Below are 23400 nucleotides of genomic sequence, written 5' to 3'. Positions count from 1 at the left end.
CAAGGAGCTTTTTGCTTGTTTAATACATTAAAAGTCTTAATGCGTCATTAAACTGACTGTACCCATCACTCACGTTTGTGACTAAAATTCATAATGATTACCAAACAAAGGTACAAATTCTTACTCATATAGCCATGTATACAATTATACTTCAGTACACAGTATCTTACCACACCATGATGTGGAGGGAAGTCAAAGGTGTACTCTTTGCCCATGAGTTCATTGTATTTGTAGTTTACATTCCTCTTGATGTCATAAGCTCCATAATAGTCGTAGTCTTTAACCTTTCAATAAACAGACAAGCAAACTGTTAGAAGTTAATACTGTGGAAGAGACGTCCATTAACAGCAGTCAGTCTGCTTCAACATTCACTACAATCCCTCCATCGCTTTTGTCTTTCCAAATAAGATTTTACCTCCACCGAGGCGAAGGTCATGTATTCGGCAGTGATGGTTTGTCCATGTGTCTGACTGTTAGCAACATAACTCAAAAAGTTATGGACGGATTTTGATTAAATTTTCAGGAAAATCACAGAAATGGAATAGGAAACAAATTATTCAACTTTGGGGGTGATCCAGATTACTTGCCTGGATCCCCGAAGTATTCTTTACTATGGGGAGATAAAGATTATTTTGTCACTAGAGCTTCTGACTCAAAAATAATGCTCACAATCATTGGCAAAAATATGACTTGGAGGAGGTCTGCACTCTCTGTGTGCTTCTAGTATGTAAAAATCTGTTACTGTGTCTTTTATGGTTCACTGCATTTGTGTGTTGTAAGAGTGCCTCTCACAGGAGCGGGCCCACTTGTGTGGAACCAGCCGGGTCTTTCCCAGCCATGTCTCTCCTGGAACACACAGCCTTGCTCTGTCAGCACCTACAACACCAGCACAAATAATACACAGGGCTTAGAAAAAACAAACAAACAAGCAAAAAAAGCCCATATTTTTTCACTTTATATACAGCTTTTATCATTTTCAGCAGCTCCACTCAACTACATACTGTTCACTCACAGAGCAAGTCAGAGCTCAGCTTCTCTAACATTATAAAGAATCTAAGAATTGATTTTTTTATAAACAATTACACATTCATTATATATGTTAATAACACACATACCAATTAATAACCAATATCTAAATTTTATGCATCTTTAATGTTTGCATTTCTCTCACATCCTGTTGAGCAGTGACCGTAGCTGTTGTTTTTATTTATTTATTTAGTCTTTATTTAATCAGCTTAGTCCCATTCAGATCAAAAATCTCTTTATCAAGGGAGACCGGGCTAAGAGGGCAGCAGCATAGTACATTAAAACAATAAATATACAAAATTTACAACATTGAAACTTGCTCAAGTAAAACATGTGCAAACAGACAAGGTAGACTGCAATGATTTCACCAGAGTTTCACCAAGTTCAGATTGTAAATTATTCCAAGTATTAGGCACTAAAAATCTAAATGATTTCTTGCCCAGTTCAGTTCATACTTTGGGGACAGCATGAAGCAGAGCATCCATAGATCAGAGATTATGACTTCCTTGTTTCCTTGCTAAAAACAAGACAAATAGGATGGAATGATACCCAGAGTGGTTTTGTAAATGAACACATACCAATGACTGAGGTGCTGAGCACATAAACATGTCCACATCTGGTCCCCTTACTGGGCACTGAGTAATGAATCTCAGTGCCCTGTGGTACACTCTATCTAGCATGAGCAGAAGCATTCATATACAACACATCTCCACAGACTATAACAGGCTAAAAGGTTGCTTCCACCAATTTCTGTTTCACATGAAAAGAAAAGCAATATGTATTTCTATAGTGAAATCCTAATAAAAGTTTCAGGTTTTTTTTACAACATACTGAATAAAAGACATGTGGTCATCAATTAAAAATTCTAAATATTTAAAAGTAGATATGAAGTGATTAAATAATATGCTTATAAGGACTTTAAAATAAACTTTGTAGTGTCATCATCTCTCTTTCACACTACAGCCCTTTCATATGTTGCTATTTTAATACAAGAATAATGATTAATGTAGCTTTAATCCTCAAATGATTTGATAGAAAAAAAATTGAAAAAGCCTAATTTATTAACAAAATGAACTGATGACAAATATAAATCCTGTTTGTTTAGCATAAACTGTTGCAAAAAACAGCACACTTTTTAATTATTTAATCGTATTTAGAGAAGATATTTCAGGGTTCTCCATCCTCCTTGTTAAAATTGACAGTCGCCCACAGTTGGTAGGTATGTTCTGCTATGCTCTCCCCCAAGCAGGCATCAAGCTGTCTCTTGCCAAAACTTCCCACACCAAGCTATATTTACCATCTGTGCTACCGAGGTGAAGAAAACATGTGAGCAGCAGTCAGAACTGGCTTGCTTGTGCTCTAAAATAACCCAGTATTACCCACTAAAAGTAGACAGTCTTATTATTTGTACAGAGACAGCATGGTTAGCTGATCAATCCTTGAGCACAACTTTAGATATTAGCTATAATAATGTTGTGTGGTTATGCTTTTAAAATAAGCAAGATAGCAGAGTTCTCTTTAATAATTTGGAGTCATGAATAGAGAGTTGATAAATCTTATTTTTTTTACACAAGTAATTAAGTTGCTGAGTTTTTTTTTTTTTTTTTTTTTAAATATGCTGGAGTCTTATTTTTCCTACTTCAGTCTGTACAAACCTTTATAAAAAAAATCCATCTAGAAGGGACCCTGCAGAAAACTTTAATTATGCATGCAAAGTGTCAGGAAAACTAAATAAAACAAGCTATATGAAAGCACAGGATGTGGGCTACAAAATACACTGACAGCATCGTTAATGGAGTTTGGGTGACAGTAATCTATTATGAAAAAATCCCCTACATGTTAGAGCAAGGGTTAAAATTGCAAAAGTTTAAAAGTAAACGAGGTCTGGTACTAGACATTACATCTAAGTGGATCATTAATGTGTAAAGTGTGATGGTGTGGTCCATTACGATTTTGTGCTAAGCTAAGAAGAGAAAATGAGCTGAAAGGCATCTGAGACCAGGATACTAAAGCTGAATGTAGCACTTAAGTCATGCTGGCAGGGGCTGCATTAGTAAATGTAGCTGCTGGGGGAAAGTTACACTGCTAATTGCCTTCTGTCTGAGCCTGAATCATTCATGCATTTCTAGATTTGACCAGAGGACACAGAATGAGAAGGAAAGGATGGCAGTAAAGAAATAAGAGGGACAGAGAGATGAACACAGTGAGAGTGAGTGCTTAATAAGCAACATTTCTACAACTCAAAAAACACATACTGAGTAGTCAGTGATGACTGTAGATGTCCTGAATGAATTAAAAAAATGTTCCCAATTCGTAACAAGCCTGATGTGTCTGATGAGTTTTTACACACAGTCATCTGAGCAGTAATCACTCAATGCTCTTTAAAGCACTTTCCATGTAGATCCTTATTGGCGGAATGATCCGGTTTATCACACGCAAGCTGCCAGTAAAGGTTCACTAACATTTTACCTCAGCAGCATACACAAAGTTTTGTGCCTAGGCAGATGCTGAAAGCTCACGTTTCACTTTGTACACCCTCAGTTCCTCTCTGTAACTCCTTGACTTTAATCACTAACATCTAGCAAAGGAGGAAAAAAAAAACAGAGCAAGGATGTTATGATCCCTGTCAGATGAGTATTAGGAGTGTTGATAATTCGTTTTGCAAGGTGGAACAATGTGTCATGCCCCTTTTATATGTCAAGGATGCCAAAAAGACTTTCACGTATTTTTAATATGTTTAGCTGAGATCAATCTCTGAGTCACAGGCAGACAGAAAGAGGAAACAGGGAAGCACAATGTGAAATGATCTTGTAAAAGTTTGAAGCTCATAAGGACTCAGCTACCTTTAAAGAGAACTGATTCCATTTCTGAGATCCCACTTGACCAAACTTAAATATTTAAGTGATGTCCATTTTCAGATCCAGTTTAAATACAAAAACATGCTGTTGTGCTTCTCATACATCCTGTACTGTTCCTGATTCTGTTTGCCTTCATAAAGCTTAGCCATTTGAGCTTTCCATCAACTTTTCTCCCCTTTTTGTTGAGTAGCTGGTCAAGTGTTTCCTGGGACAATTTGCATTATAAACTTAATTCTTTAATTTATTCTTGCTTACATTTACACTTGTTAACTATCCACCCAATTTAGAAACAGTCAACAAGTGGTATTACTTGCATAAACTCATTAAAACCTCATGATTACATGAAGGCAGCGGGGATCAAACCTCTCATCTACCTGGTGGAAAGGGTCCTTCCTCATGTTTCGGCTGGCCAGCGGCTCATCAAAGGGAAACACCACAGAGTAGTTCTTTGCATATGACTCATGGCTCCTCTCTCTGATCCAGCGTTTGTTGTCTGTCAGCGAATTATGAAAACGCCTGATAGGAGGGAGAGAAATTCAAAGAAGAGGGCTCATCAAAAGCCACAATCACAAAGAGTTGATTAGAACTTGATTATTGCTGCGGTCCCTTTGCTAAAATGGCAGCTGGATTCCTTTAAAAATTTGTTTGCATTGATGTACCTTATGTCATATCCATACATGTCTTTCTCAGGGCGGCCATGTATGATCCAGTGAGCCAGCTCTTTACCACAACCACCTCCAAGCATCATACCTGACCAAAGAACAAGAAAACAGAAGACATTTTTAACCACACGCCATCACCACATTTAATCTATAGTAGGTCATTTATTGAAAAACATTTATCAAATTTGTGCCTGTGAGAAAATTTAAGCTGATAATAACATGTCTACTGTCTACTTTTTGATGAATCGTGGAGCAGCATTGGCAGTCACAGAACGGTTTTAGAAGGATTGATCGTGAAGAGCAAAAGTGTCACCTTGGATTCTGGGAGGCTGTGATAGATGTTTCCCTTTGTTTTTAACATTTTTTACCTTTGGCAACTCATGAGAAATCAATTTACCAGATGGGAAAATGAGTTAAATATCTCAATCTTTATTGGCTTTTTGCTCAGCAACAACCTGCTGGCAGGACAGAAGGAAGGTCTTTTATTTAGAAAAAAAAAGCATACATAAAGTTTCTATCCTCAGCCACAGCTTATATGCGACATGTGAGCTACAGAAAAACGCGGTGACCTTGGTTCCATCATATGACCCTTGCTCACAGGAGCCTCTCAGCAATCTGACCTCATCATTCTCTTTGCTTCCAACCAACCAGCAAACAAATGATGGCAGATCAGTGATGTAATTCAAGTCCCATCATAGTTGAGTTAATGAGCCGAGTCCTTTCAGCAACTCCATGCTTGTGCCAATTTGCTTGCAATTTGCATATGTTGTATGTGCATGTGGACACTAGCATGTGCTGCAAGCACAACATCAATATGCAACAGCACGGCTACTGTGTCCTCGCATCCCTTCATCTTCATCTCACACAGCGTGCCCTCTTCCTCCATCACTCATTACTTCACTCATCTGCAGGCACTGGCACTCAGAGCCTGGGAGGACATTTCAATGGATGGATGGATGGATGGATGGATGATTGCAGGGATTGAGAGATAACGGGAGGAAAGTGAGAGGAGAATGATGGAGTCCTCCCAAGACAAAGCGGTGACAACCAAAAAGGCAAGGTGGCACTGATAAATGTCACCCGAGATAACCACCCTGATGTCTGAGAGCCTGTATGTAAGCATTCAAGATTGTGCTTTCGCTTATCTCATCATCCCCTTTATAATCCTCTTTACTTCCTCACCATAAAACACCACTGCTTTTCCTTCTTCCATATAAATATTTCCCCATTTGAAAATGATATATTGTGATATCTGAATTTTTCTTACATTCCTCTGATGTTGACAGTAAATCTTCTAGCAACAAAAAATGTTTTAGGCATGTAAAAAAAACCTTTGTACTTTCCTTTGATGGAACACATGAAATCACTTGGAGAAAAAAAATAACTTCATTTAAGCCTGAACATTGCAAAATTGCAGTAAATAATTCAATGTCTGCATATTAAGCCTACTCCCACAGTCCAAATTAAAGTAAAACATTTAACATCTTGCTTGATTCTGTCAAACATTTAAAACATGCAGCGTGTAACAAAATCAATACCAGAAATCGATGACAGAAAAATGTAATATATCATTAAAACTGTGTGCCTATTAGTATTTAATCACTACATTATAATAATTTATGTTTTTGTTTTCTTAGAATGAGGCATTTATATGTATTTGCTGTGGGTCCACATACATAGCAGCTGCTATATTTGTGCCACTATTTTTACAATGGTGTCTCTGAATGGAAAAATAACTATGTGTGAAGTGAGAATCCTCTGAGATTAAAAACCACCACAACTTTTAAAAAAAAATTAGTTAACTATAAAAAAATCTTGGTACCACTGTCATGAAATTGACTACAAGACCCAAATGAAGCCATATTCAAAAGATGGAAATCCACCTCCAAACACCCAGTTGGCTAATCAGGAGTTGATAAAAGAAAAGTTGACAGGCTACTGGCTTTACTTTTACATTTAAGAGAAAAAATCTTAAAAAAGTAAAAAAGGCAACATACATCCTTTCAGACATTGAGTGACATTTGAGTTCTTTTATGTGTCAACCATGAGCATTGCATAGCTTGCCATAAAGATACAAAAAGTTATTTTACAAAAAAAAACAACTGGTTTAACATTCCCATGTTTATTTCAAGTTTCTACATCACTGCAGTTAGAAGCAATTATGCAAGCATAGGAAGCACTACAATAAACAAATGCGCTACAAGAGTTCAAGTGTTCAAATTGATGGGTTTGACTCTCATGATAAGTGTAGGTTGCCGAGCAACAGATACAGCTTCCTCCTGTCTGCCAAACATTCACACTTGCTGATTGTTTAGAAACCAAAATTACCTCCACCAAGAGAGGAGGCTTACAAAGTTATTGAGCAGTCAAAGATGGATTTTTTTTCAAAGTTGTGAGTCTATCGTCTCTGACCCTGTCCTTTCTGAATTATCCCCTTTTCTCTTGCGCTGCCTAGAGCCGAGAAAGCTGTCAGAGAGTAAATGTGAAACTGACAGAAGGCTTGCCGAGGGGACATAGTGGCGAGGGGAGAGAGTGTGACAGATGAGGGGGAGTCTGGGGATAGGAGGGCCACACTTCAATGACACATACTATAACATGCATATAAGAGGATGTATATTGTAAATATTGTATATTGTATCCACCTTCATTTAGATAAGGCTGTTTATTTTTGTCAAGATATTCTTTTAAAAAAAGTATATACGTGCTGAAGTGCTACATTTATTTCTTTTTAGTCAATAATTGAAGGAAAATGGCAGAAACAATTGTCTAAGTTTAAATAGCCTACAGTTATGTTGTGTCTTGTCAGATCAACAGTTTCAAACTCAAAGATATTGAATTTACACTGACTGCACAACAAAAAAATTTATATACAGTGTCTCTGATGTAAAGGTAGTACCTAAGCAAATATGTACATTTTCTTGCCTGATAAATTACATGAACCATGAAAAACAGAAAAGCTTTCAGCAATTTTGATTAATATTATCCCATCAAGACTCAAAACACCCTTCAATAATAAAAAATAATAATAATAAATCATAAAGGTTTTTTTGTGTATCTGGAAAAGTACAATAAAAAAAAATGATAACAATGCTTATGCCACATTAGACTACACTAGAAGAAGCACAGAAGTGTGGGATTCAGTCTGTAAAAGGGATATACAGGCATCTGTTGCATCCAATCATACATGAACTTTCAGCGCTGCTCATACTCACAAGTTATAAAAGGTAGAGTTTGAGACAATACAGTAAAGGTACAACGCTATTCTGCAACTCCCCGTCTGAACGCCTGAGCCCCTGCTGACCTTACAATGCATTAAAAGACATCCAGGATCATAGATCGTTAATGCTAAAAGGTTGGGGGGTAAGGGAGCACAGAAGGAGGTGCTTGTGACCGACAAGCAATAGCCATTAATTTGCCAGAAGGTCTGGACATTTTGAGTGTTGATAATGCTGTACTATATGCCCACTCATAAGGACTCCACTTCTGTGCAGCTCCATATCTTCTGCCAGCACATCTCCAGAGCTAGACCTTGCAGCTCTCAGTTCATATGCAGAGAAAAGCTTTTGCTTAACTGTTTATTAATGCTTAGAGTGATTTAGCCTTAAGACCCCTTCTCTCTTCATTTTTCAAACTACTAAGATACCAACATTCCTGCTACTCTAATGTCAGATGTAAGCTTACAGACATAATGGAGTGCCTTTAGTTGTTTGTGCGTGAACTTGTGTATGCATTCACTGTGAAAACAACTCCATTATTTAGTTATCTCTTGAAAACATGCACAAAATTTGGTAAAAGCTAGGCCATAGTCTGATAAAAGCATTTTCAGCCAATTCAACATGTTTTCGTTCCCTTTTTTTCATATTTACCATATCAGATGAAGGCCTTTCTAACTGTTTCATTTCACAAATTTCTCACAGGAAAGTTCTACACCAGGAAGTATTTGAACCTCAATAACAGTTCGAAGTCTATGAAGATCTGGAGATCCATTTGCCCAGTCGCTCTAATGCATTTTTTATTTAATCCCTCATCTCTTTTCTTTTTTCCCCACCCCCTTTCTTTTCTACTATCATGTATACAGTCAATGCAAGGCATACATACCAGCACTGTTGAAGCCACAACCCAAGAAGAAACCTCGAACCTCTGGGGCCTCTCCCATTAGCGGCTTATGGTCTGCTGTGAATGATTCTGAAAACAAAAAAAGAGAGAAAAGTAAGCACCTGTATAGGCAAAAGTCAAAGGTAAAAAATAAATAAACTGTTTTATTTTTATGCTATTTTACTGTCAGCTACTTTATCGCAACATTTTTAACAAGGTCTTCTTTTTATAAAAACAACATATTAATAGTGACTGCTTGTGTGTTGATCAGGTATTAATACAGGCAACTTTAATGTAAATTACAGTAAATCTAATTTCTGATGTCTCATAGCATCCATATTTGTGGGATTTATTATTTCTTAACTAAAAATTGGATTGACATGATATCACATTTTCCTTTTTACTCAGTGGATAGGCCTGTCGAGCATCTCTTAGTTTGGGATTAAACATTTGGAGATATTTACCACCTCTCGTCATTTTAGTCAAATAAAAATTTTTAAAACTTTAAAATGGGATGCAGAAGGCCTCACACTCTGTATCCGTCCATGCTTGTACTAGCAAAATTAGGTAAAAGGACATGACATGATAGACAGCCGAGGCAGCCATCACATTGGCTGGGAGATGTGTCAGAGAACTGGGCTCCAGCAACAGCCTTTCATACAAAGTCAGATATTAAGTCCATAGAAGCCCCGTAACAAGCCACCATGACTGCAACCATCCAGTCGATAGAGATGCCCAGAAGAGTGGTTTGACTGCAGGGAGCCTTTTGGCAAACATTGCACCCCTCTAGGTCATAGTCAAATGCCTGCTGTGGTGGACATGGGAAAAACACCATGAGGCTCAGGTGGCAGCAGATAGCAATACACCTTAGGGGATACTGCTCTGAAGCCCAAGGAAGAGCGACAAACGGTGGGAGGCCAGAATCAGGACACCTGACGACTGTCAAATCTCTGATGGCTGCTACTGGCAACAAACACTGGGGAGAGAACCAGAGTGATAAATAAAGGTCCAGCAGGTAAGCTTTGCTGCTTGATGTTTAAAATTTTGAGGCTATTGCAATAACTCTTGTTTAGCCAGATTCTGATAACCCAACATTAATAATACTAGGGAGTTGGTGTAAGACCCTTTGTCACATTTTTGTGTTCCATACATCATAGGATCACAGGATGCTGAGAGAGAACCCAACCCAACAAAAACACAGGACCTAGAGTGACGCCTGACTACACAGAAATAATTTGTCTCATTACAAGCCATTTGTTTTTAGCTGGCTTGCTATCATTACAAAAACAGTAAGCAAGCATCTGTTATTCAGTTTAGTTCAGAGTTTAGAGCTGGAGGAGCCCCACAGCGAGGATAAGACTTCTGAAGAGATGTTCAGCTTTGAAGCTAAGCTTGCTGTTTGTAGTCAGTAAAAGGCTTCCTACTGTAATATTAGGCTGACTATAGGTGAGATGTGAGGTTTAGAAGACTTTGAAGTTATCTAAAGACAGCAATGACAGAACCGTGAAAACTGAGGGAGTTGCTTTTCCAACACATATGTTCAATCTGACAATTCACACGAATGTTAAAGAAGGGAATAAGATTGAAGTTTGTCATCAGGCTCTGATCTCATCACTCATTTGACAGGTTTTTTGTTTGTTTTTTCTTTACAATTCGATATTGGAGCGATGACAGAAATTCTAACCTGGAGCCTTGACATGGATGGCTGGACGGATAGATTGATTGCTGGGAGGTTTTTTTGTAAAGTTTTTCCAGGTCACCAGGACTCTGCCTCAAGGCCGTAATTGGAAGAAGTGATGGAGTAAGTTAGATGGGTCTTCTGTTAACCAGGTGGAGGAGAGTTTGAAGTGAGCCAGTGAATATGCTGGTCCGATTAACTATATTGGAAAGTTGTTTTTTTTTTTGTTGGGGGCCAGGGGGGCTGATGTGAGAAAATTGTATCGGATCACAATATTCAAAGTGAAAATGGATTTGATATTTGCAGTCTCTGAACCTGTCAGGGCCAGAGGCCTTGTGTGGCATTACAGGGTGCAGGATGGAGGACACCAGCTGCACACTGATGGTGGGGGCTTGGTAGGGAGAGACTGGTGTTGGGCAGTTTCCAGTTGGTTGGGTCCACTGCTGCTGTTAAAGTGACTAAAGAAAGCACTGAGTTGCTTCACAAAGAGATGGGATCCAGGCAGTGTACTGTTGCAGGTTTAGTGGCCTGTCCATCATGATGTTTAGCCCTTGCATTTTCAGATACTAATTTCTGCGCCACCTTGTCCCTATAGTTGATTTTTGCCAGCTTAACTATCCTTCTGAACTCTTTCTTCAGCTCCCTCACCTGAAGCTTGGCAGTTTTTTATGTCTTTTATAACCCTTTTCTATGTTTAGGTGGATATTTATTTGTGTAATAGCAGTAACAATGTCCTTTCAAAATAAAATATGGGGTCAATATAAACAGGGTCACCATGTTAAGATCACTACCACAGTCATTAAAAAAAAACAAATCCCAGTCAGTTAAAACCTCAATATGTTTCAGTTGACTTTGATAGATTTTCTAAATACACTTGTTTTCACCTTTGACCAGTAATTGGGCAATAACAGAATGACACTGGGGCCAGAACAGCCAAGGGTGGGTGTGATTTGTAAATATATGCACTGGGAATGTGACCATAGCACAAGTCCAGTATGTTCTGCTTTCTGATGGGAGTTATGAAATGTTCCAGTCTGGACAGATATGATGTCACACAATATGTTTCTCTGTTGTTGTTTTCCTTTTCCAAGTCATCTGCCTATTTGCATGTGTGTTTTGGTAAAAAGAAAAAGAAAAACAAACTATTTTTCAGATGTCACTTCAATCGACTCTCATAACAGCTCCATCACATTGTTATAATAGGAAAGAAAATCCAATCCTGTATTCAAACAGTGCAGCACAGCTACAGACCAGCTCCCTCGGCCTGCCATGCTAAGTGATTTTGCCTGCACAGGAAGTCAGGCTGAAGCTAATCAAAACATCTCCTCTACAAACATGGCACACGGCCGGCTAGTTTAGGTATTCATGAGCAATGTGGTCTGAGAGCAGTAAATAAGATTTGACAGACAGATACATTTCCCTTTTAAATTAGAGTGTGGCCAATTTAAGAAGAGTCATGAAAGTCACTTGTTTTTGGCTGTAATGCATAATGCTATGAGGAATTTCTAGGAAGTGTTCTTCTCAATAATGCATGCTTCTCTGTGTGTGTGCATGTGTGCTTGCATTCCTCACACTGTGAGGGATGCATCTATTTGCACACTTGTAGAGATCAGTCTTTTTCTTTTTTTTTTCTTTTTTTTTTTTTAGAAAACCAATGTTGAGGTCCATTGACAGTAAATAGTGAGTATGTAAGCTTGGTTTAATATTTGATAGATGTAAAGTAGAATAATACCAAACACCTATGTTGATCACAAGATGCATCTGAAGACCTTAAGAAATCGTGCAGCAAAACTGCAAAACTGCATGTGATATATTAGTTTATTAGTTCATTTAGTGTCATGTGACCTTGTACTATTTTTCTTAGAGACAACTTAAACCACAGTAGCAATGGGGAGCCTAATAATTATAAAGGTTTACTTATAGAGTTTATACCCAAATGCATTTATACTCAGAGTTTATACTAAAAAATTATAATCAAAATTTGAATAAAAATCAAATGTACACAACACTCCAGATTGACAATACATTTTAGTGAAAACATCAATAAGACCTTTAAGATCTGAACATTGATACCTTGTCATTCCTCCTCTGCCTCTGATTAGCTTACCCACCACAAGCAGCAGAGCTTCCACAGTCTTCACTGATGGAGGCAGATCTGGGCTGCTGTGAAATAAAACTTCAGTATGTTCAACTGATGCCAATATATTAATGTCTTTTGGTGTTCTTCACTAATAAACGTTATTGGGAAACAGGGACATTAATGTTAATTAATTAACTGTTGCTGTCAACGTTGTTTTAACCTTAGCAGACCTTTTCTCTCTTTTGTGTGTGATTTTGATATACGACTCTTTCCTTTTGAAAAAAAAATCTGCTAACCAATTCTTATCTGCCTTTTTAGTTACAGATCAAATTATCTAACAATAATTAGCTGATAAGAGTTGGAAAGTGGTGAATATTCAGTGATAAGCCTCCATGAAATAACCACAGTTAATGTGATGCCCCCCTTGATGGAACACACACACAAACACAGTTGAGTGTGTGTGTGTTTTTGTGTACCTGGTCCACAGACAGTTGACTTGATGCCAGTTTGCTCCAGAACAGGAACTCTGTTGATTGCACCCTCAATATGCTGCATGAATACATCCCAGTCCAGGTCAAACAGGCTGAAGGCAAACCTATCTGACACCTAACAAAAGAAGCACAGAAATACATGACTTACATACTAACAGCCATACATGTGCAGATGTGTAAAATACAGAAAAGAGTCAGTTTAATTTCATCTCTTGTTCTTTTGTTGTTTTCTTTTGTTGAAATAGAGCAATGATTTCTATACACATTGTGTTGATTTCAGCTTGCAAACTATAATATAATCAGTTTAAGGAACATATTGATTTGCATGAACACACAATTAAGAAAAATCCCTCATCAATCCTGCTCATCACTCACATTGCATCTATTCTCTCTGCCTCTCTTCTTCCTTCTTTTGCCTTAAGACATCAAAGCAATGCTCAGTTACATAAAACATCTGTCAAATCAGACCATTCTCTCTCATTCTTGTCCAAAGTATAATTTTCTCCCATCTGGACTCCTGCAGCTCCCACCTTGTCAGCAGAATCAAAATGTAGCCTTTAACTCCTACAGCTCATGGACCAGCAACGCAAACCACTTTGCCTTAAATTCCTAGTCTTCCACACTAATCTGGATGACTCAGGGTACTCTGAAGAAGTCCAACTTGTCAGTTTGTGCTCTGTGCAGCAGCTTTCGAAGTCACAAATTTCTCCTTGTATTCTAAAACATTCCAGTCAGCTTCCTACTTGAACTTGGCTCCTCACTTTCATGTTTTCTCTGAAGTGAAAATTAAATTCAACATTTCCTAGAAAAAGTGCAATTTCTCTGTCAGTGACAGTATTGATAAGGTAGACCTCTTTAGTTTGGTATTACTACTGAGGGAATGACAAAAGTTCCTGTTTCTTCCCAATTAGTAATGACATTTTCAGTTTTTAATAAGACCTAAATGTTAGATGGATGTGTGCATTGACTGTAGCTGCTTTTATGTGTACAAAAAGTTTGACATTATTACCAGGCACAGAAATGGTCCTGGAGCATCTGAGGAACAGTGCTCTTTGTCCCAAAGCCCACAGTTTTCTCAATCCCTCTTAAGCCATCAATCCTGCTCATCATCACTCACATAGCATCTATTCTCTCTGTCTCTCTGCTAATTCTCCTTTCTGCATCTCCTCTTTCTTCCTTCTTCTGCCTTAAGACATCAAAGCAACGCTCAGTTACAGAATGAGAACAAAAGAAGCTGCTTCTGCACAAAGAAATCCTCTAAAATGTAAAACCTCTGTAGACTGGCAGGCTGCACAGTGGAAGAAAAGAAATTCATGAGGTTGGGCAAGAAGCAAGAAGATACCATCGATGCCTTGGCAAAAAAAGAGTGAAAAAAAAGCCTCATCGAATGCCTTTCATATACTCATGAACGGCAATGGTACAGGATTAAGCAGTCATGTAAAACCTTTTGCAAAAAATGGATAAATCAAACAAGTGAAAAGTACCAAGTGTAGAACACCAAGACAAAAAAATGCCAAAAAATGGGTCCCTTTGAGAAAATACAGATTCATTAAGATAAGGAAGACTTGTCATTTCAAATGGTTTTTAAGGATACATTTCTAAAGTCATAATCCCTTCCTCCTCCTCCCTTCTTAAAAAGGACATCTTCTGAAGAACAGAGTTATTACATTTGTCAAAGTAAATTTGAATAATTAGTCTTCACAGCTTCTTCCTATTTCAACCTTTTATGGAAATACCATTGTGTTAATATTATGTTAAAAAAAAGCTGAGAGGATGATGTTTGTGTTGGTGTTGTGGTGAGAATGGGTCATTAAAATCCCCTCTGCAGAATGTAAAATGCTCAATAATTCATGGACTTGAAGTAAAGTATATTGAATGAAGACAACATGGAAGAGTTAATAAATTACAACTTTTTTTTGTAAATAACAACCTTCCTTTCTGGCTGAGCATTTCTATAAAAAAATAAAATAAATAAAACATGTATATATTTACCAATATTTACCAAAACCATAGAAGTGCTATAGAGTGTTATTTGAATTTTGTCCTAAAAACCAATAAGTAATGGTTTAGTGGACATAGTTCATTTAGGCTTGAAAAAGATATTTTGACTACATTTTTTCTACAGTAACTAAGTAACTGTTAAAAATACTAAAAGCTTGCTTTATGAAAATAAAAACACTTTAAAACATGTAAAAAACCTAATATTAACCCATTTTAACCCAACCTAACACCGTTTTCTTAAATCTAACCATGTATTTTTATGTCCTAAACCAAACAGAAAAACAGCTATTTAAAAAAATGGCACCTCATAAGTCAGCTAAGTTTAAAGAAAACAGCAGCATTCAGGATCCAAATAATTAGTTTCAGTTGTTAACTCAGTGGTCACTACAAGGAGTTTGTTGCATCAAGAATGATGGAAGTTTTTGATTAAGAGTTTTCTAGAAGAAAAGCCGGAAGACAAACTTCTTTAAACAGTAGGGAGGTTAGGGCGGGAGCTTAATAAAAAGCTAATATTAGCTACATGCCGCAAGCAAATGCAGTAGCTAGCACACTTTAAAACATATATTTACTTATTATTTTCAAATTTATCCACCTAAAACTGCGCTACGAGCTGCACGCTGTTGATACACCATATGTTAGGCTTATAAGTAGTAGTCTAAAAGTAACTCTTTGACGGAGTTAACAGATCCAAAAAGGCTCACCTCAAATTTAAAGAAACAGCAGTGATTTACACATTGGTCACTTTAGCTTTCCTTTCCTCACACTTTGACATACCAGTGAAAGAAACACTGGAGTGTACATAACATGAGGTTTAATAAAAAGTCTTCATGGAGTCAGTTTTTTAAACAACAGTATTTTATTTTTACTAACTATTCATATTTGTGTGCTGAACACCATGGTCATGTAAAAATAGCAGTGGTGAATGGAAGCTGGTGCAAACATCCCTGTTTTACATGCTAAATTGCTGAATAGTAATTTTTATTCATTTTTATTTATTATTTACTTCACCTGAAGACACAGTCTCTCCATTATTGTTGGTGTTGATGCTTGAAAAGTTAGAGCAGCACTAAATCTCTTTATCCTTCAGAGAAATACAGTTTTCCTATTGTGACAATTATCGCCATAAAAATTCAAGCCAAGAGGCATGACTCACCATGTTGAACAAAACTGATTAATTTAACACTAATACATGATTAGACAGAGAAAAGTAACTTCAGGTGTTTCAAACACTTTTAAAGTGCTGTCTATCATTTATTTGGCTCAAAGGACATAGATATAAATAACTATAATTCAGACCTGGCACTGGTACATTCAGTTGCCACCAGATTACTGACAAGCACTACATGGAAGAGGTTAAAGAGACTAAAAAAAGAGATGATGCCAGAATGACAATAAACTAAATTTAAGCTTGTTGAGCTTCCTGATTAATACATCTGAATTGAAGAATAGCATTTAGTCATGCAACTTTGTCTGCCACACAGTCAATAAGTGAGATAACACAGTATCAGAGCAACTGATATACATACCTCTTCCCAGAAGATGGGGTTGTGTTCATAACCACCCACAGAGAGGGCGTCGCCTTGGAGGCGCAGATACACTGACGCATCATGGTCCCTGACATTTGGCATGTTCTGCAAAGAGTGAAGATTAAAGCAGAAGCATTCAGTAATCAAAACAGGAATTAGTCAGAAAACTGTCTGCTGCCAGATGTGGGTGCTTTATGTAAAGTGATTTCATTTCACATCATAAATGTAATCATCCAGAAAATCTGGATAATGATTCTGCAAAATTTTCCTTCATAATGAAGAGAATAAAAAACATGCAAACAACCTGAAAATTGTCAAAGCTTCCTTTTTTAAGATAATGGACTAAAATCTTTGATTTTTGAAAAAAAAAAAATCTGCAGAATAATCAGTATCAATTACTCTTTACTAAGAAAACCAAGACTGATAAGGTACAGTGCTGTTAAAACTATGAAACTCTTTCACTGTTCTTAGTTATTTTAAGGGCACATTATGAGACTTAACAACCATAAAACTTTCTATAGCACCAGTGGCACATACCATGACATTCTTTAATGAACCTTAGAATTTCTTTATGCACCACATTGCAGCTTCTGACATACCATGAAATCTTTAAAAAAAAAAAAAAGGAATGGGGGAGGGGAGCACCAGAAAGATAACTTCATCTTGTGCACTGGTTCATGCTTTTGTAGATGGATTTAACAAGTAGTTCCACTTTAAGTGTGCTCTCTTGTCTGTCTTCATTATGTCATGAGGGCTTATCATTATGAAGTCCATTGGTTTTCCGGGTACAAAACCAAAATACCAGTGAACAAGCTGACATTTCAAAAAGCAGCTCACCACCAACAATAAAAGCCAAAGTGCTCCCTTTTCCCTCCTCTGTTCCCAGCAGTCTGACAGCTCATTCCATGTGATCAATACTGAGCACAGATAAAAACAGGCACCAACACAAAAAACTTAACTCAAAGTCACCACAGTCTCCCAGGAAAAAAACACTACTTGTCACACACAGATACACGGTCAGCATAAAATGTTTGACCTGACAACCAGCACACTCTGGTCTGAAGGGATCAGATTTCCTGACAACATCCAAGTGGGCGACTGTGTCATTTTGTGTGCGGGCCAATGTCTCTGTACATGATGTAGCAGTAATGCTGGTTAAGCTCTTCTTAAACTACATAACACATGGAAGCTCTGACAGTCTGCCCTGAAACCATCAGCCTCTAGAGGAAAAGCACAGTCACTCATATGTACATCTGACGTGCACAAGACTAACAAGCACAGATACAGATAAACCGTGTTGCAAGCCATGTTAGACATGTGTTTTACAGCATACGGAGGCCTCCTCATACAAGTACACATATTAATAGATACAAATTAACCTCTATTTTTTCCCTCACACAAACAAGTGCACGCACACACCCACACACAAATACCAACAGCAATCTTGGAGGTATCATGCTGCCATCAGTTTGGTTACAGTGCCCCCTGCTGGTCAAATAAAATAGAACCAAGATTTTAAAAGCCAAAAAAAGTCTGTTTATAAAAATGTATACTTAACATGTGTCATGCTTGAATTGAAAAGTGTTCATGGTAAAAGTTTAGAGGCATATTATACTCATTATAATAGGCCCTTCAGGGAAATTAGATAATACTGACTTAAATGAGAGTGGTCCTACCTGAATGCCTTCAATCCTCTCAGTCACTACATAAGCGTGATGCATTGCAATAAGGGGAACCTTGACTCCTGCCATTTCCCCCAGCTTGGTGGCCCACACACCTTCATGCAACAAAGGGAGACGAATATTCAAAAATATTATTTTGTCATTTTTTTTTTAGTGTGAACATCTGTAAAATGGTTCATTTCTTTTGGTGGAAAAATCAAGCATCAAGTTGCCTTCAGCTCTCCAAGATACATAGAGAACACTCATATGTGGTTTCATTAGTTAATATTGACTGAAACTCACCTGCACAGTTCACCACACAAGGTGTCTCAATGGTCCCATGGGCCGTCTCCACTGCCTTCACCTTCTTCACCCCGAGGTGGTCTGTTCGCACTTGAATACCAGTGACAGGGCAGTTCTCTATCACCTGATTTAATCAAGGCAATGTGACATTACTCAGATGTAAAGCTGAGATACTAAATAAACCAATCTTAACTGTCAAAGCAATCCCTGAATGTAGTAAATCAGGATAATATTAGAGCCAGTCATGTTTCCTGATCTTTAACACTGCATAAATAGGAATGTTGACAATTAGAAGTCTGCAGACATCTACAGACTGCAATGCAGTTGGCAAAGAATGTAATTGGTATTTGTCTTTCCCTTGTTTCTATTTTTAGGACTGTATTTTTGGATCTTACAGCAATATTCATTGGCAGAGTCGTGTCTGTTACTATGGCGATTTAACCCAAAGGTCAGCAACATTAAAAGATCAATACGAGGGGCCGTGTCTACACCCCACCCCATTGACAAACTGATCCTCTAGTATGCAGAGCAAATATTATGCAGACTAATGGATGAGTTAAAGATAATGCATGCTGTTAGTTTCTTTGTGCCATATAAACCTATGCCTATAAGAAAGAAACAGTTCATGTTTAGCTTTGCAAAATCTCATTGCAAAGGTTTCTTGTTATCTTGTGAGGTAAGGATGCTATTTATACTCTGTCCTGGGTAATTGTCTACATACTGAAAAAAAAAAACGTGCACACAGACGGTATCCAGTCACTTTGTTTTTATAACATTTACTGTGTTCAAACAGGGGTTTTATAACATCTGAGAAATTATCATCACATGGGAGTGAGTAGGGGAAAAAAATTGAAGAAAATTGTGAACTTGCATCACTTGAAGACTGTGGTATAATGTAATGAAACAATTTATGTAACACAGAAATGTGATGTTGCATTGCTAATTTTGATTGACTGAACCTTTGTGATATGTTTCCAAGGAGAGAGACTGGTTCAACCAGGAAAGAAGTGGTTAGTAAATCAGCCCTTATTACCGTTGCTCCCCTGGCGGAGGCGGCTCTGGCCAGGGTGGTACATGTGCCTGCAGGGTCCATGGTACCGTCTTTTGGGACATACAGCGTACCATACAGATCATCAATATTCATCAGTGGATAAAGATCCTTAGTCTCCGCTGGTGATAAGACATGGGACTCAATGCCATATACTTTTCCCAACTAGAGCACAAAGAGAAGACATTCAATCAGAACATGAAATAACATGAATATCTGTCTTTTTCTGACCTTGCGTATGTGCTGCATACAGTGTGTGCAGAATTATTAGGCAAATGAGTATTTTGTTTACATCATCCTCTTTATGCATGTTGTTCTACTCCAACCGATACAGGCTTGAAAGCGTACTACCAATTAAGCATATCAGGTGATGTGCATCTCTGTAATGAGAAGGGGTGTGGTCTAATGACATCAACACCCTATATCAGGTGTGCATAATTATTAGGCAACTTCCATTCCTTTGGCAAAATGGGTCAGAAGAGAGATTTGACAAACTCTGAAAAGTCAAAAAATACTTAGATGTCTTGCAGAGGGATGCAGCACTCTTAAAATTGCCAAGCTTTTGAGGCGTGATCATCGAACAATCAAGCGTTACATTCAAAATAGTCAACAGGGTCACAAGAAGCGTGTTGAAAAAACAAGGCGCAAAATAACTGCCCATGAACTGAGGAAAATCAAGCGCGAAGCTGCCAAGATGCCATTGGCCACCAGTTTTGCCATATTTCAGAGCTGCAACATCTCTGGAGTGCCAAGAAGCACAAGGTGTGCAGTACTCAGGGACATGGTCAAGGTAAGGAAGGCTGAAAAACGACCACCACTGAACAAGACACACAAGATAAAACGTCAAGACTGGGCCAAGAAATATCATAAGACTGATTTTTCTAAGGTTTTATGGACTGATGAAATGAGAGTGAGTCTTGATGGGCCAGATGGATGGGCCCGTGGCTGGATCAGTAAAGGGCAGAGAGCTCCACTCCGACTCAGACGCCAGCAAGGTGGAAGTGGGATACTGGTATGGGCTGGTATCATCAAAGATGAGCTTGTGGGACCTTTTCGGGTTGAGGATGGAGTCAAGCTCAACTCCCAGTCCTACTGCCAGTTTCTGGAAGACACCTTCTTCAAGCAGTGGTACAGGAAGAAGTCAGCACCGTTCAAGAAAAACATGATTTTCATGCAGGACAATGCTCCATCACACGCATCCAAGTACTCCACTGCGTGGCTGGCCAGAAAAGGTCTAAAAGAAGAAAAAATAATGACATGGCCTCCTTGTTCACCTGATCTTAACTCCATGGAGAACCTGTGGTCCCTCATCAAATGTGAGATCTACAGGGAGGGAAAACAGTACACCTCTCTGAACAGTGTCTGGGAGGCTGTGGTTGCTGCTGCACGCAATGTTGATCGTGAACAGATCAAGACACTGACAGAATCTATGGATGGCAGGCTTTTGAGTGTCCTCGCAAAGAAAGGTGATTATATTGGTCACTGATTTGTTTTTTTGTTTTTGAATGCCAGAAATATATATTTGTAAATTTTGAGTTTTTATATTGGTTCCCCTGGTGAAAATAAGTGAAATGGGTATATATTTGGTTTTTGTTAAGTTGCCTAATAATTATGCACAGTAATAGTCACCTGTACACACAGATATCCTCCTAAGATACTAAAACTAAAGCTAAAAATATTCAGCTTTGATATTTATGAGTCTTTTGTGTTCATTGCGAACATAGTAGTTCTATAATAAAATTAATCCTCAAAAATACAACTTGCCTAATAATTCTGCACACCCTGTAGTCTCATAAAGAAAACTAAATATTGCCGAAACATGGTACTTACATAATATTGTTGTCCACTATTTTTGCAAATATGTTCATCTTTCTATGAACCAACCTTTTACTTTTTAAATTGATACCATCAACAAATCAAACAGAAAAGTTAGGAGAAAAAAATACTTAAAGGTAACATGATTTTGTGGAGAAATGGTTCAGATAATTCAATAATAAAGTTTCTCAGTGCAAAAGTCTCTGTATGCTAGGGACAAGAAAGTAATCTTGCGGTCGTCAGGTGGCACTGCATCAAAACAGAGATAATTCCATGGTGGAAATCACTGCATGGGCTTGAAAATAGTAGTGAGACACAACTCATCTTTGGATCCACAAATGCAAGTTAAAACTCCAATTACCATTGTTGCTGAAGCCTAAATACAGATCTGGTGGCAGTATCACGCTCTGATCTCTTTCAAAGAAAGTCAACATACTATGTGTGATTATAAAAGAACCAAGATCTTTAACTGGCCTGCCTGTAATCCAGATCTGTCTTCCACTGAAAATTGGGTAGGAACGAGTAAACAATTAGCTTGTAATACTAGAAAAACTGATCTCAGTTCCCACTTTGTCCAGTAACAGTAACACTGTAACAAAGGTTACCCCGTCTCAACTTTTTTTTAATTAGGTGCTAGTATTAAATGACTAATGAGCAAAATATCTCTATTTCAATGGTTCACATTTGGCCTTTGTGCCACTTTCAGTAATCACAGTTGAAATTATTTTCAAGCCACTGTGATGCATTTATATATCAAAATTTTCCACATTTCAACTTCTTTTGGATACAGGCCTCACAGCCACATTTTGGAGAAAGATATGTGTCTTAAAGAATAGCCTGTACTAGCTACTAAACATGCATTTAAATGATAAAATAGTCTCATTTATCTTGTATCCATTATTGTATTATTCTGAAATCGCTGTCTTCTTCTGTGTAAGAAAAAAACGGAGGCAGTCTTTTGTGTCTTAAATACGAGATTATTTTAGAAAGTTATTGTGATTTACACACCTCAAATGTTTTTGAAACACGGTCAAACCTTTATGTAATGAACTCTACAATCATCAAACATTATTGCCGTGTTTTTTTTTTTTTTCTTCTTGTTCTTGTGAGAATAACCTTTCAGTGTGTTGCTATGGAAACCTTTTATGGCTAATCACATCTTACGCCAATTAATTACATATCAAGCTAACCTCTGCATGAAGCTGAAACAGGCTCTGTGACATTCTTTGGCATTTAGGCAAACAAAACTGAAAACCAATTTATTCTCATTTCAATGTGTTGGAAATATCTTTTTAAGAGCCACATCTAGACTGCTGCTGTAAACCTGCATGGAGAAAATGTTCTGATTGATTTATCCAAATGTGGTCATCCAATAAAAACCTGGAGCATCAGTGTAGAGTCCCAGTTTTTTTTATATCCAAGGACTTGGTTTGCAATTTTCTCAGAATAAACACATCACACAAATTTATATTAATAATATAGTAGTAAGATTTTCTTTATAGATACCGTGAAGCTCTACTTTACATCATGTACAGATAAAGCTACCGTTGTCCTTACCGACATTAGTCGCTTGTACTCATCCAGTCTCTGCTTGTTAGAGGCGATGAAGAGTCCTCCATTCTGGATCCAACCAGTGTGGAGGCCTGTCTCTTCCTCCAGATCTTTGCTGATGACGTTCCGGGTGTGGGCCAAGAGCTCTACCTCAACATCACTGGGACGGAGCTGCCACAGCAAGCCTATTAAACAGATGGATCAGCTGATGTGCAAAAACACTTAGAGGTGACCATATAATCTCTTTGAAGCCAGAGCGGTTGTATTGAAATGAGAGTTTTAAGATGTTTGACATGTTTAGTTAGCTCATTCTACAGAGCTTGAAGCTCTACTAAGGAATAAGATATATGGTAGGTAACTATCTTTGTTAATCCAGCTTTTCTTCTTTTGGGCTCTGTTCTACTACTTAAATGTTGATCTAATCTGATTTAGCATTTAGTATCATCATTAGGAAAAAAATGCAGTAAAAATGTTACAACTGTGTTGGTTACTGGATACAGGATTTTCATGAGCGTATGATCTTTGGTAATCATCATTCAACATCAAAACAAACAAGCAGAGTAGAAAGGGAGAGGAGGATAATTGAATGGGAAAAAGTGCAAAAA

General features: G+C 37.7%; 1 protein-coding gene across 1 annotated transcript in view; it reads right to left on the bottom strand.

Annotated features, from left to right (window-relative positions):
• Positions 1-23400, bottom strand: part of sardh (sarcosine dehydrogenase) — a 39222-nt gene that overhangs the window by 12874 nt on the left and 2948 nt on the right. Inside the window, exons 4-14 of the mRNA XM_041970991.1 lie at positions 22802-22980; positions 19415-19594; positions 18382-18505; positions 18094-18194; positions 16418-16522; positions 12876-13005; positions 8645-8731; positions 4544-4634; positions 4259-4400; positions 793-876; positions 171-284 (exon numbers count right to left, since the gene is read on the bottom strand). Of these exons, the coding sequence (XP_041826925.1) occupies positions 171-284; positions 793-876; positions 4259-4400; positions 4544-4634; positions 8645-8731; positions 12876-13005; positions 16418-16522; positions 18094-18194; positions 18382-18505; positions 19415-19594; positions 22802-22980 (1337 nt within the window). The remainder of the gene's footprint in view (positions 1-170; positions 285-792; positions 877-4258; positions 4401-4543; positions 4635-8644; positions 8732-12875; positions 13006-16417; positions 16523-18093; positions 18195-18381; positions 18506-19414; positions 19595-22801; positions 22981-23400) is intronic.

The sequence above is a fragment of the Melanotaenia boesemani genome, chromosome 19, assembly GCF_017639745.1.
Source record: "Melanotaenia boesemani isolate fMelBoe1 chromosome 19, fMelBoe1.pri, whole genome shotgun sequence".
Classification (NCBI taxonomy): domain Eukaryota; kingdom Metazoa; phylum Chordata; class Actinopteri; order Atheriniformes; family Melanotaeniidae; genus Melanotaenia; species Melanotaenia boesemani.
The sequence above is the reverse complement of the archived record's forward strand: the minus strand, read 5'-3'. Positions and strand labels throughout refer to the sequence as shown.